General features: G+C 35.5%; 1 protein-coding gene across 10 annotated transcripts in view; it reads left to right on the top strand.

The window, feature by feature from the left end:
* LOC106058674 (inner centromere protein-like) overlaps positions 1-15,378 on the top strand; it is an 80,413-nt gene that overhangs the window by 40,423 nt on the left and 24,612 nt on the right. For 6 of the 10 annotated variants that reach the window (XM_056014037.1, XM_056014041.1, XM_056014039.1 and 3 more), the window contains 8 exons: positions 5,160-5,295; positions 5,839-6,036; positions 6,917-7,006; positions 7,790-7,870; positions 10,181-10,363; positions 12,920-13,069; positions 14,195-14,293; positions 14,383-14,481. In XM_056014037.1, coding sequence (XP_055870012.1) covers positions 5,160-5,295; positions 5,839-6,036; positions 6,917-7,006; positions 7,790-7,870; positions 10,181-10,363; positions 12,920-13,069; positions 14,195-14,293; positions 14,383-14,481 — 1,036 coding nt within the window. The remainder of the gene's footprint in view (positions 1-5,159; positions 5,296-5,838; positions 6,037-6,916; positions 7,007-7,789; positions 7,871-10,180; positions 10,364-12,919; positions 13,070-14,194; positions 14,294-14,382; positions 14,482-15,378) is intronic. The other 4 variants (XM_056014042.1, XM_056014044.1, XM_056014038.1 and 1 more) reach the window with 3 other exon arrangements.

Consider the following 15,378-nt stretch of genomic DNA (forward strand, 5'->3'; position numbering starts at 1 on the left):
AAGAACAGAGCGGTACAAAAGCTCGTTCGTTCCTTACTAGGTCAGACTACTGGCGTTGATCAAGAAACATGAAAAGCACCCAGATGCCTGTGTGTGTAGTCGCTGAATGAACTCTTTATGTTGTGTCTGTTCTATTTATGTGAATGTTTCTGTTATGTTGTCGTTATATGAGAAAAGAGTCCTTGTAATCACAACAAATTTCCGTAAGGATCAATAAAGCAGTCTTAGTCTTAGTCCTAGTATTGGTCACTTTTTGTCAGTCGAGTTATTTTACTTTTTTTTTTTTTTTTTTTTTTTTTTTTACCTTTACCTATCCCTTAGTCTGTTGGACCGTTGGGGCACCACGCATTCTTTCTCCATTCCTCTTTATCTTTTGCCTTAGTTAGAACCCCTTTCTATGGCAGGCCCGTCCATTTTTTTGTTGTGGTCAGTCAAGTTACTTTACTTCGTATATGATTTAAAAATAAGTGATTGGTGTTTGACGTTAATATTCTTGATCTTTGGGAAATTTCATTTCATCTAAAGGAGTTGAATGATTGCTTTCGACTCTTGTGTTTCTTCAATGTGTTCCTTCAATGTGTTCCTAAAGAGTTACCTCCGAACCTGTAGATGTTATGTTATTTTGGCTGTCTGATCGTGCGGTATGCGCTTTGGACTGTTGGTTCGGTCGTTTCGATGGTCCCGGGTGTCAAGGGGCGTTTTCTCAGGTTTATCTAGGGCAGCGGTTCTCAACCTTTTAAGCTCGGCGAACCTTTTTTACAATCCCCCACTCTGACGCGACCCCCCCCCCCCCACACACACACACTCATACAGCAATAGAAGAGTAGACAATAACAATCCATATTTTCGATGCTCTTAGGTGACCCCTGGCAAATCGTCAATCGACCCCCTATGGGGTCGCGACCCACAGGTTGAGAACCCCTGATCTAGGGGATGATTTCAATCAAACTGGTTACCCCACCTCGGCAGGCTAGGCATTAATGCGTGACTGTACAAGCACAACGTACATGTGTGGACATTTGTTAAAGCCCAAAGTCTGGCTCAATACGGGCCCCATCCCTAGTACCTGTCCCGTTACAACGAAGAAATGGTGGACACACTGGCACAGAAAGGACCCACAGCCAGACCATCTTCGTCACGAGAGGAAGTGCGAGAAACCAAGGCGTGACGTCTTACACAAGATTCAGGACAACAAAACACACAACCAGTTCATATACCACACACACACACACGAAAAAAAAAAAAAACAACTTCTGAGAAAACATTCAAGTGTGCGTGACACCAGGTTCATACCCTGCCCGCTCCCATCCCCAGTCGTCCTATTTAGAAAGTAAATTGTCTTCAACTCTGAAGGAACATCCGAAACATGTAAAATATCTGCAATATATAATACAAAGATAAAGAGAAAAGTATGAAGAGCAAACATATTATTATTCCTTATTACATTCATAATTCAGTGTAGTCACTAATAAGTCGTTTGTTTTCCTGTCTTATCTTATCTTATATAAAACAGACGTTACTTCAAAAAGATGCTTACGTCCTACGCGTCATGCATTTAGTCATGCATATTAACCAGTGACCTAAGCTCTGCCAAGTCACTGGTTTTCCTGGCTGGCTCAGGCAACCCATTCCATGTTCTAATAGTACTAGGGATGAAGGAGTATTTGTACAAGTTTGTCCTAGCATATGGAACGAGGAATGTGCCTTTATCTTTGTGTCTTTCAGAGTATTTTATTAAATTTTGTTTTTGTATTTGAAGATTATGGTTCAGTGTTTTATATGTATAATTGCTACTTTACTTTTGAGTCTTCTCTCCTGAAGGCTTTCTAAATTTAGTGATTTAAGTAAAGGTGTTACTCTAGTCCAGCGGTTCTCAACCTTTTAAGCACGGCGACCCCTTTTTGCAATCTCCAACTCTGCCGCGACCCCACCTCACACACACACAGATACAGCAATAGAAGAAGAAAAAAATAATCCATATTTTTGATGATCTTAGGCGACCCCTGGCAAATTAAACAATGTCAAGGACGAATAACTTTTGCCAACGAAAAAAAGAAAAGAATTAAAGATGCAATGTTAACAACATTGCGAAGAGTGACAGTTGATCTTCATATCAAATCTACTTTATTAGTTGCCTTTTTTTTTTTTTTGTTTTTAAATCATTTAAAAGTCGTAGAGTGAAAGTCTGAGGCTTCCTTCATTTTGAAATGAGTTTGGGCTACAAACGGAAGTGCTAAAAGGTGAACAACAATTATCATATCTTTAAAAAAAAAGAGCTATTCAGCACTTCCTTTATTTTGTACGCCGGATACACCAAAAAGCTATTTATAGTTTTTTTTCCGCCATGTATGAAAATGTCCAATTGTGTCACTTCTCCACTCTCTCTCTCTCTCTCTCTTTGTTTCTTTCTTTCTTTTCTCAGTTCCGTCTCTCTTAATCTGTTTCCTATCTCTGCTCTCTCTATTTTTTATGTAGGCCTACACATGAGATGTTTTATATTATATGTACACATGTGACGTTTTAAATTTTATGTGATGTGTCATGCTATATGTGGTATTTTATGTACACATGTAAAAAGTAAAAGTTCCCCTTTCAGACCTTGCGATCTATGGGGCAGATGATGTTAAGGTCATCTGTTTCTGTGGCCAGCGGGTAACGAGAAGGTTGTCATGTGACCAGCACCACCACCAACCGCCTTTGCTTTCCCCAACTTGAGTCAGGTATCCATTAGAGTTGGGTGGACTCAGAGGCGCTTAACCACTCAGCCACCGCGCCCCATATGTACACCTGTGATGTTTTATATTTTATGTACACCTGCGATGTTTTATATTTTATGCACACCTGCGATGTTTTATATTTTATGCACACATGTGATGTTTTATATTTTATGCACACCTGTGATGTTTTATATTTTATGCACACCTGTGATGTTTTATATTTTATGCACACATGTGATGTTTTATATTTTATGCACACCTGTGATGTTTTATATTTTATGCACACCTGTGATGTTTTATATTTTATGTACACATGTGATGTTTTATATTTTATGCACACCTGTGATGTTTTATATTTTATGTACACCTGCGATGTTTTATATTTTATGCACACCTGTGATGTTTTATATTTTATGTACACCTGCGATGTTTTATATTTTATGTACACATGTGATGTTTTATATTTTATGCACACCTGTGATGTTTTATATTTTATGCACACCTGTGATGTTTTATATTTTATGCACACCTGTGATGTTTTATATTTTATGCACACCTGTGATGTTTTATATTTTATGTACACCTGCGATGTTTTATATTTTATGCACACCTGTGATGTTTTATATTTTATGTACACCTGCGATGTTTTATATTTTATGTACACATGTGATGTTTTATATTTTATGCACACCTGTGATGTTTTATATTTTATGCACACCTGTGATGTTTTATATTTTATGTACACCTGCGATGTTTTATATTTTATGCACACCTGTGATGTTTTATATTTTATGCACACCTGTGATGTTTTATATTTTATGCACACCTGTGATGTTTTATATTTTATGTACACCTGCGATGTTTTATATTTTATGCACACCTGTGATGTTTTATATTTTATGCACACCTGTGATGTTTTATATTTTATGCACACCTGTGATGTTTTATATTTTATGTACACCTGCGATGTTTTATATTTTATGCACACCTGTGATGTTTTATATTTTATGTACACCTGCGATGTTTTATATTTTATGTACACATGTGATGTTTTATATTTTTATGCACACCTGTGATGTTTTATATTTTATGCACACCTGCGATGTTTTATATTTTATGCACACATGTGATGTTTTATATTTTATGCACACCTGTGATGTTTTATATTTTATGCACACCTGTGATGTTTTATATTTTATGTACACATGTGATGTTTTATATTTTATGCACACCTGTGATGTTTTATATTTTATGTACACCTGCGATGTTTTATATTTTATGCACACCTGTGATGTTTTATATTTTATGTACACCTGCGATGTTTTATATTTTATGTACACATGTGATGTTTTATATTTTATGCACACCTGTGATGTTTTATATTTTATGCACACCTGTGATGTTTTATATTTTATGCACACCTGTGATGTTTTATATTTTATGCACACCTGTGATGTTTTATATTTTATGTACACCTGCGATGTTTTATATTTTATGCACACCTGTGATGTTTTATATTTTATGTACACCTGCGATGTTTTATATTTTATGTACACATGTGATGTTTTATATTTTATGCACACCTGTGATGTTTTATATTTTATGCACACCTGTGATGTTTTATATTTTATGTACACCTGCGATGTTTTATATTTTATGCACACCTGTGATGTTTTATATTTTATGCACACCTGTGATGTTTTATATTTTATGCACACCTGTGATGTTTTATATTTTATGTACACCTGCGATGTTTTATATTTTATGCACACCTGTGATGTTTTATATTTTATGCACACCTGTGATGTTTTATATTTTATGCACACCTGTGATGTTTTATATTTTATGTACACCTGCGATGTTTTATATTTTATGCACACCTGTGATGTTTTATATTTTATGTACACCTGCGATGTTTTATATTTTATGTACACATGTGATGTTTTATATTTTTATGCACACCTGTGATGTTTTATATTTTATGCACACCTGCGATGTTTTATATTTTATGCACACCTGTGATGTTTTATATTTTATGCACACCTGTGATGTTTTATATTTTATGCACACCTGTGATGTTTTATATTTTATGTACACCTGCGATGTTTTATATTTTATGCACACCTGTGATGTTTTATATTTTATGCACACCTGTGATGTTTTATATTTTATGCACACCTGTGATGTTTTATATTTTATGTACACCTGCGATGTTTTATATTTTATGCACACCTGTGATGTTTTATATTTTATGTACACCTGCGATGTTTTATATTTTATGTACACATGTGATGTTTTATATTTTTATGCACACCTGTGATGTTTTATATTTTATGCACACCTGCGATGTTTTATATTTCATGCACACCTGTGATGTTTTATATTTTATGTACACATGTGATGTTTAGTCGTAAGTAATGGTTTCATGTTTCCTCCATACAGTCCCTCCTTGACTCACAAAATGGACACTTTTCTCTCCATTCCTCCCTCCCTGAGGTCGATGACCGGAACAACAATTTCGACATGGGCGTCTTCCGTAAGGTGGAGTCAATCCAAGACACAGCATTTAAAAAACAAGGTAAGTTGAAGATTATATGTGCATTCAATGTGGTAGGTTGCTTATGCAGGTGTTTAGCTGTGTTACAAGTGATTGCCTTGATACAGATCTTAAAAGGTGTTATAGGTATTTGCTATGATACAGGTATTTGCTATGATACAGGTATTTGCTATGATACTATGATATTGCGTTAGAAGGTACTACTGGTATTTGCAACGATACAGGCGTTTTAAAGTGCTAGAAGTTTTTAACGATACTACAGGTGTTTTAAGGTGCTACGAGTCTGTGATGATGCTACAGGTCTTTGATGTGCCACAGGTGTTTAACTGTTATACAGGCGTTTTGCTGTCTTTTTTACATGTTGTGGGTGACCCTTCAAATTCCGAAGATAACTAAAGGGGTTTTAATTGTTACAGCTTTTTGACAGGTGTTTAACTGTTCTGCAGGTGTTTAACTGTTCTGCAGGTGTTTCAGGCGCTACAGCCATTTGACAATGCTACAGATGTTTGACAGTGCCACAAAACATTTTCTCTTTTAATTATGATATTTATTTTACTTTGACAGCATTCCCTTCCAGTCGACTGAGCGGATCTGACGTCACAGACTCTGACTTCCCTTCCATTTCTGCCAGAACAGATTCTACGTCCTCCGAGTTTTCTGGCGTGCCTGTGCTCCCTCCGATTCGTCACAATTTGTCTCCCATTAGGGACGTCAGCAGGGAGACAACTAGTCAAGTTGTTGTGTTACCTCCCATTAATAAAGGTTTGTGAAGAACACGAGAAATAGTTTTGTTTCTGTATCTTATATATTACAGACGCTACATCAAAAAAGAAGATAATTGCTTCCTATGAATTTCATGTGTCAATCCAGGCATGCATCTAGTCTGTATTGCGTTCTCAGGAATCGAAATTAACATAGCTCCCAAAATTTATTCATGAATTAATCTAAACATTAAAGTTTTTTTGAGTGGCTGGAAATGGGGGTGGGGGATTCATACTGTATATACTATAGTAAAAAGGTTTATAATAAAAAGTTCTGTGTTTTTTTATATTATCAAGACCCAACACATTTGAGACAAAATATTTTTTGCCCTGCCCCATCCCCCCCCCCCACCTGGTTAATCCTGGTAAAGCGAATGCTTTGATATATTACACTTCATAATATTCCAATGGTGGAGGCGCTGTGGCAGAGCGGTAAAACTGCTTCTGAACCAGGGGTCCTGGGTTTAAATCCTGGTGAAGACTGGGATTTTTAATTTCGGGATCTTCGGGCTCCTCTGAATCCATCCAGCTCTAATGGGTACCTGACATTAGTTGGGGAAAAGTAAAGGCGGTTGGTTGTTGTGCTGGCCACATGACACCCTTGTTAACCGTAGGCCACAAAATCAGATGACCTTTACATCATCTGCCCTATAGACCACAAGGTCTGAAAGGGGAACCTTACTTTTACTTTTTAATATTCCAATGATAGGCTTTTAGATCTAGACTTAAAAGATGATGCACAGAATTTTCCAGAACATTAATAACTATTGTCCAGACACAAAATGGCTGTGACGAAATGTTACATAGGTGCTTTTAAAATGTTTGTAAAATTACAATGGTGTTCTTGTGTTAAACACTGAATGTGGTCTTTTCTCTACTAGGCGCTGGAGGTAGTCTGGACCTTCCAACAGTGAACATACAGCCAGCAACACCGCAACATTCTTCACTGACCCTGCTGTCCCATCAAGAAGGTTAGTTAACTGCTGTATACAGCTTGACCCCCTAGTACCATAAGTTCTGTACATTGCCTTGTTTGTTCCTTTACTAAGTTTTATCTGTATTCCTAGCTCTCAATTAAATGTTTATTTTCGTCTAAAACCAGGGTCTCTGATGTGAGCAGCTATAAATAAGGTCTAAAACAGGCCCTGTTGTATTTTTCCACTAGCCTTGCCTTTTACTAAGAGATTTTTTTTATTGGGGATTTTCACATTTAAAGTAAAAATAATGTTCCCCTTTCAGACCTTGCGATCTATGAAGCAAATGATGTTGAGGTCATCTGTTACTATGGCCAACTGTGTCGTGTGGCCAGCACTATGACCAAACCACCTTTACTTTCCCCAACTAAAGTCAGGAGTTGGAGTTGGGTTTAAGGAGCTTAGAAATGAGCTGAAAAGTGCAGAACAAATAAATTAAAGTTTATTAAAATACTTCACTTAGCAATATTTGTGTATTCTGTCCTAAGCTTGCTTAGTTTTTTGGATTAGTCTCCATGGCTGACAATATCCAATACATCAGCTGTTATTATAATCATTTGTCAGGCAGTCTTGGAACATGGGAAGTGCCCATCTATCCAAAACTGACAGATTATGCTTTTTTGTTTGTGTATTATTGTACTGGCAAGATTGTTTCTGAAATTTTATCTCGCTTTAATTTCCTAGCATATGGTACATCAGGCACAGCTTAATTAATTAAATTTTAATGATTTTAAATTGGTGATTATGGTTAGGCATAAAGATAATAAATTTATTCTTCAGATAAACCTGACGATGTAGAAGCTGAATATCTTGCCAAAGCTTCTGATGCTAAAACAAATAAAAAGTCTCTTAAAAAAGATGGTTAGTATACATGACATTAAATCACTTTATTTCTTAGTAGCAGTAGCAGTAGTGGTAGTACAGCATTTAATTATTATTATATGTAGATTCATGCTACTAAAGTTTGTTCAGTGCTGTCTGGTTCACTATGATTCACTATCACAGCCAGCTCTTTATTTCCTTCACCTATCCCTTAGTCTGTTGGACTGTTGGGGCACCACACAAGATCTGTCAACTGTCTTTCTCCATTCCTCTCTGTCCTTTGCATAGTCCATTCTTTGATGCTGTCTTCCCATCGCTTTCTCTGTCTTCCTCTTTGTCTCCCTGGTACTGTTCCCTGTAGGAAGGTCTTTGCGAGCCCTGAGGACCTTGTGATGTGGCCATAGAGTTTGAGTTTATATTTTTTGGCAGTGGTCCAATGGCTGTATTAATCCTGTTTCTTAATAATCTCTTCATTTGTGATGCGGTCTTTGTAAGTGACACCTAAGATCTTTCTGCAGCATCTCACTTCCATTGCTAGATCTTTCTTTAGTCTCTGCTAACTTGGAATCTGTCATACCTTATTAAGTACTAGGCGATATTGGCGGTGACCACCTTTCAATATTACTGACTGCCACTCTTTCTAAAATCAGCACCAAGACCACTAAAGAGCCACAAATATGGTGCTACAGTAAAGCTGACTGGGAGGGATACAAGGCAGATGTCGACACTGCCCTTGAAAAAAATCCATGTGGAATCTAGCTCTGTCAACCTGTCTAATCTATAGTTCACATCATTTATATAGTAGATGTAACTGAACAAAATGATGGGGATGCCTGTCATGATGTAGCGTGCCAAATAGGAATTGCAGGTAGCATTTTCCAAAGGCTGCAGTCTATTTGGACAAGCCATTGGACCTGAGACAAAAATACACATAATTGACACAATTGTCATCCCAATAGCAACATATGCATGTGAGACATGGAAGTCATCTGCCGAAATTGAGAAAAGACTAAATGTGGCTCAACAAAAATGGCTTAGACGGATTTTGGGAGTCAGTTATATAGATTGGATCTCAATCAATGAAATCTTATGCCGAACTGGGAGTCGACCAGTTAGTGAGGTTGTGACAGAGGTTTGCGGGACATGTTCTCTGACAAAATGAACTACACATTCTAAGAGTTGCAATGGCATGGAGGCCATTACAAGGAAAGCGCAAACAGGGACTTTCTCATATAATTTGGCGTCACACTTTCAAGGATGACCTCAGAGCAGTGGACACCAGGTGGGAAGAGGCTTCAGACATTGCCAGTGACAGACCTTTGAACGGTGCGGTAGGACCTAAGTCTAGGTCTATATAGTATGTGACAACTGTGTCTGCATAGCCATGTAAAATACTAAACTCTTTCTGGAACTGTATAGACTAGTTTCTCACCTTTGACAGGTTCTGAAATCATGGAAAAAACTCTGTCATATGAATACACACACACACACTTTATTGTCTAATCAGGACATCACACACTGCCAACTCTCCCTCACTAATCTCTAACACACACACACACACACTTGTCCTATTCATTCCAACTGATCTATACAAGTACAATTAGTTTATATGTACACACACACCACATTCATCTGTGACAGGAATCAAAAGAGAAAAGCCTTATTTTATTATACAGTAATTTTTTTTTATCTTTATATTTGGAGGGTCTGTAATATGAAATCATTTGATTTAGAAATATAACTTTAGCAACCCAGTTATCATTTGAGATTATTAGAATGATATAGAATAGTTTTATGATTAAAATTCTTAAATATCTTTTGTTCATATCAGACAGTTATGACTTTTTGTGGTTTCCAGTACTTATGACATGACATGTAATGCTATCAGTTGTAAACACAATTTTATTTTAGATATAAAGTTTTTTTTCCTATGATTATTACATAATGAATCTTGTAATAACCATAGAAAAAAACAACTATAAATTGCTATAAAGCACTATACTACATTGTTAATGGTTAAAGTGTAGCTGGCCATTTTCTCATTTAAAACAAGTCATGGAACATATTTGTGAAACAAATAACATAATATTGAAATTTATTAATGAAAAGAAAATTTGTTTTCAATGAAATTTACTTTTAAGCAACTGAAGGAAATCTGAAAATGACAATCCATGTTTTAAAAAAAAAAAGAAAAACAACACCATATGCTTCTGTAAATATTGTAAAGTAGAGGACTACAGTGTAAGACTTTTTCTCTTAATACATTTACTATAATATAACATGGTTCACTTTATGTATCTGGATATTTATGCCTTTTAACAATAAATCTCAATTTCCTATATGTTTCAGCAGTGTTAGATCCGCTCAACACGGGTATCTTATTTCAGCCCCCTCCCCTGTCTAAACCAATTCATTCTCACCAGGAGCCAGCCCACGTAGAACCTTTTCATTTTGGCCACCACCCTGGTCATTCTATTAGCTCCTTAGTCGATTCTTTTGATGCCAATAGCAGAAGACAATGGCTGTTGATGGGTAAATGAAAATCTGGCCAACTTGTTGCATTGTGAATGTTTCATTTGATTTGCAGTAACCCTACAAAAAACTAAACAAAATTTTAAACATTCATGTACCAATACATTACTTAAATGTGTATCTGATTGCAATTATTAATGTTGATTTGTCTAAGTAACTAACACTTTACTAATGACTACATTAAAATAACCATTGCATTTCTTCTTATATGAAGTACAGGACTTGTATTATTATCTTGCATGTCACATGTATTGAGGTTTTGCATTATGATTATAAAAGTCAGTTTAATACTGTAAATATTCTAAGTTAACCAATTTGGGAACATCACTAATTAAATTGACAAAGTCTTCAAGCTATACTGCTATCTAAATATTTTAACAGATAATACAGATATATAGCAATGTAGTCATTCTTGATGATAACCTATTACGTTGAGCCTGATGTTATTAAGTTTAGAGAAAGAAGAAATCATACCAGATAAATGTATTCAGCGCATGGAGAGAAAGTATAAATATGTACAAGATAAATATATTCAGTGCATGGAGTACAAAAAAATGAAGCAAAGTAGTTATCTGATATTTTTAGATTTAGTTGAGTGAACCTAGTATTGTATTTTGTGTTGATTATATTTATAGATTCACAAGTTTGTTTATACAACGAGGTGCTAAAAAAAATCTTGTTTTTAAGTTTAAAAAACTAGATTAAATTTATCTGATAAAGTGCTAGATATAGAGAGTTTAAAAAAAAAAAATTAGTAAATCTTCATTGAAAAAGAACATTTAGATACTTAGAAAAAAACTTTTTAGCATTTTGTTTGGTTTAGTTTTGTGTCAGATTTGAAGGATTGCAGATAATTGTAAACCATGGCATAACACAGTTGTGTGATGAGTATTTGGAATGTTGGCTTTAGAACAAAACAAAAAGCATGCAGATATTGGTTAACTCTTTCTCTCCGTTATTATTTAACACGTTCTGATGGAATCAACGTTGGTATCGTCAGTTAGGAGACAAAGAGTTAAAGCTGTTAACACCAACTTTGCTAAGCATGTGTCCAAACTTGTTTGTTTTTTGTCTTTTGAGTTAAAAACTGTTAATTAGTAAAGTATAATTAGAATTTGTGTGCACTCGAGAAAGATGAACCAAGTCCCCCCCCCCCTTTTTTTTTTTGACATTTAGAATCATTGTTTCTCAAACTGTGTTCTGTGGAACCCTAGTGTTCTGCCAGGAATGAATAGGTGTTCCACGAACGAATGAAAAAACTAGTAGGCCACCACAAGAATTAATTTCTCTTATAAAATTAAGCAAAGTGTTCCACTAAATACTCAGAATGTGTGAAGTGTTCCGTTAAGGAAAACGTTTGGGAACCACTGGTTTAGATCATTAGTTTCTATAGCTTCTTTGATTTAGCTCCCTTGAAATTACTCATCTTAAAGTATTCTGTTAATTTGATCTGCCCTGGAATGAATTCTTTTGTATTTGTTATTGTATGTAGATATAGGTAGGTTCTAGAGATCTTTAAGTCATTGGCTAAACTTGTAATTTGAAAACATAATACTTGAGCCTAGTCTAGTGGCCCCTAACCTATACAACTCTTCTGCTGGTGAATTATTTCAGGAAAAAATATTGAATGTGAAAGTATCGGCTCCAAATAATGAATGATTAGGTGCACAGTAATGATTACCAATTTTTGTTTTGTTTCGTTGTTTGTTTTAAATTGCGTTTTTTTGTGTGCAAACTAACAATTTTTGTTGTTGTTTTTGTTTAATAATCTAATAATTTTATTTTAAAAACTTATACAACAGCATGACCTAAATAGAACCAAAGCCAATGTGCTATAAATCTCTAGCTGTACCTAGTCACATGTGTTGAAACTTTAGGAAAAAATATTTTATTTGTTCTTAAATTTAGATTAGAAACATATTAGTACCAAAGACAGCTAAACTTTTAAAAATGTACTTATTCATGGAATGATTCTGTTTTTGTTTTTTTTTTAAATAATGATTTTTCAAAGATATGGAAATACTGCATTCCTCATTGATCATCAGACTCAAAGACAAGCCTTATTATTATTATTATTTAAATAATCTTGGGTCATAAATTAGTTTAACTTTAGGAACCACTTTACTAGTATACAACATAGGTCAATTAAATAAGTGTCACTTTATAGATCTATATATTTTAAAAAATAATATGTTTTTAACAGAGTATGTGGAATACTGAATTGGCTTTTATTACTATATCAGTCTTTATTCAATTTTAGAAAAGTTTATTTTTTTTTATAACTACTGTACATATTTTCCTTTAGATAAAGGAATAAAGTAATGCTCGTGTTTTCATATCATTTTAAAGATATGATTTAATCATGTAAAGGCTATTAAACTATACTTTAACTTATGTAGTCCAATGTCAACAAAACATTTCAACCTATTTTAAATATTCTTCTTTGTTATCTGCTAGTAATAATTGTTGATTAAATAAAATCACTGGATTCAGTCAATTTCATACAGTTTTCATCCTAGTTTGTTTTATTTCTAATTCGATTTTTATTTTATTTAGCAGGAGGGCAGGTAGAATCTTTGAAAGGAAGTGTGGTTATGGCCCCTGATGGGAAGATAGTAAGTGTAGGTGGCTCTGTAGTCAGAGGTGGTGTACACAAGGAAGACGTGGGAAACATGAATGATGTTTTGCTGAGTAACAGAAATGAAGGTTAGTTTCTTGAATTCACTTCACCTCCACCTATCCCTTAGTCTGTTGGACTGTTGGGGCACCACACAAGATTTGTCGACCGTCTTCATCCATTCCTCTTTGCAATGGATAGAATCTCTTTTAATAGCAGGCCTGTCCATTCTTCTATGTTGTCTTCCCATCGCTTTCTCTGTCTGCTGTTTCTTCTTTTTCCTGGTACTGTTCCTTGAAGGAATGTCTTTACAAGCCCAGAAGACCTTGTAATAAGTTTTAAGTGTTTTTTTTTTATAATTAATTTTGTTTTAAATGTTATCTTGTTTTTCATTGGCTTAACTTTAAGGTTTTGATGGTCATTTCACTGTGCCTCTGATGTTTGTTTGTAAAATGTTTTACTTATTTCGGATGTTCCTTCAGAGTTGAAGATAATTACTTCCTAGTCCAAACCTCCCGCAGGACGACGGGGGATGGGAGCGGGCAGGGTTTGAACCCGGGACCATCGATAAGTCCGAACGACAGTCCAGCGTGCAAACCGCACAACCAGGCACGACTTAAGCTCATAGTTAGCTCAGACCAGGCGGTCATGGGGCATGTGCTCTGGACTGTTGACATGATGTTCCTAAGTTTATACCCTGCGGCAGGTTTGGGCTAGGGTGTGATAATATTTATTTATATTATATATTATATTTATTTAATATTTATATTTATTTAATATTTATTTCTGAAAGAATGTATACTTATGAAACAAAACAAACACATCATCAAACCAGCTTTTTATATTGTGTGTTGTCTGGCTTCAGTCTTAGAGCACGCTTAGCACATTTCATAGAAGCTAGTGACTTGAGAGCCTGGGAATAGTGATTGTCAAAATGTTGTTACCCACACAGCAGTTCCCCCTCTTCTCAAAGATGACCAAAGCTATGGCTTGGATCTGTTTTGTTCGCTTTTTGCTTTTTTCTTAGGTTAGAAAAAAACTTGTTAAAGTATCAGGTCGAAATATCAATCATGCATTACAAATTTTAAAAAATCAACCAAGAACATTTGAAACTTTAAAAACATTAACTTCAGAAGCTATTTTTGTTAATAATAAAAAAAGCATTTTAAGTTTTTCAAACATTTTCTTTTTTTTTTACTCAATGTCTTGTATAGATGAGTTTATAACATCTGAAGATGAACCAGACCCTTGGAAACTGGATAAAAGATTGTCTCTCAGTTCTTCCATGCAATCACCAAGTTATAGACCAAGAGGTGAAGTTAACATTTCAACTTTTAAAGAAAATGCATATTTAAATATTAATCAAGAATGATGATTATCAGTGCTTTTTTTTTTTTGACAGGGAGTCTAGCTAGCTCTTCAGTGTCAAAGGAAGATTTAAGAAGGTTAAGTTCAACTGGAAGACTTTTACTATGGGACCAGACTTCCAGGATTTCAGGAGGTACATTAGTCTTGAGACATACTTTTAATTTTAGACATAGTTCTAATTTTAGGTTTGTTTTGTTGGATATAGTGGTCAGTTCCTAGATGAACTGCCTTACTAGGCTAATGAGCTCCATCTGCCCAAAGCTCCCGGTTTTGTGGCGCCAGGTATCCGCCTTCACCCCTTCACCTGTTAGTAAGAGCAGTTTCACCGGGCTTAATATCTAAGCCACATGAGCAGGCCAGGTGCTGGACTCAGTTGTCTGAGGCTATTTGAGACGCATGCCATTAGGAGTATTTTATAGACAATGGGAGCTTAACCCCATTGACACCCCTGGCCATGACAACCTTTGAAACTCTGACTTCAAACCTCTGCTGCCTTGTGGTACTGAGGCTTCAGGAGACAACCTCGAGGAGAAATCAGGAGTCAAGCCCCTTAGGCGTTTGGAGTATCAGCTTTGAAATTCCCTCCGGCAGCTTCTGCAACTGAGTTGGTGCCTAATGTAACGCAATGCGTTCCTTTGGATCACATCAGCAAGGTCGAGAGAGGGATCATGACGCATGGGCTACCCATGACCCCTTTATCCAAGGCCCAGGAATGCGCCCCGGAGAGGAAACTCTGGTGCTGCTGCAGGGCGTTTTTTTTAAATATTTTTTTTATCATTTGGGCGCATCCATTGCCTTTCGTGACAAAAGGAGACATATATATATATATATATATATAGTGGTCAGTTGCATTAGTGTTACATTTTACTCAGAGTCTTGGGTTTCAATCTTAGTAAATTTTAAGGCATTTTAAGAATAAGATCACCGTTGAAAATTTCTTTTGACAAATTTCAAGATCAAAGCTTGCATGATTGCTTTTTCTTTATCCTTTAAAGTAATACCCATTATCTGAAACAAGAGCAATTTAGAA

Source organism: Biomphalaria glabrata, chromosome 16 (assembly GCF_947242115.1).
Source record: "Biomphalaria glabrata chromosome 16, xgBioGlab47.1, whole genome shotgun sequence".
Lineage (NCBI taxonomy): Eukaryota > Metazoa > Mollusca > Gastropoda > Planorbidae > Biomphalaria > Biomphalaria glabrata.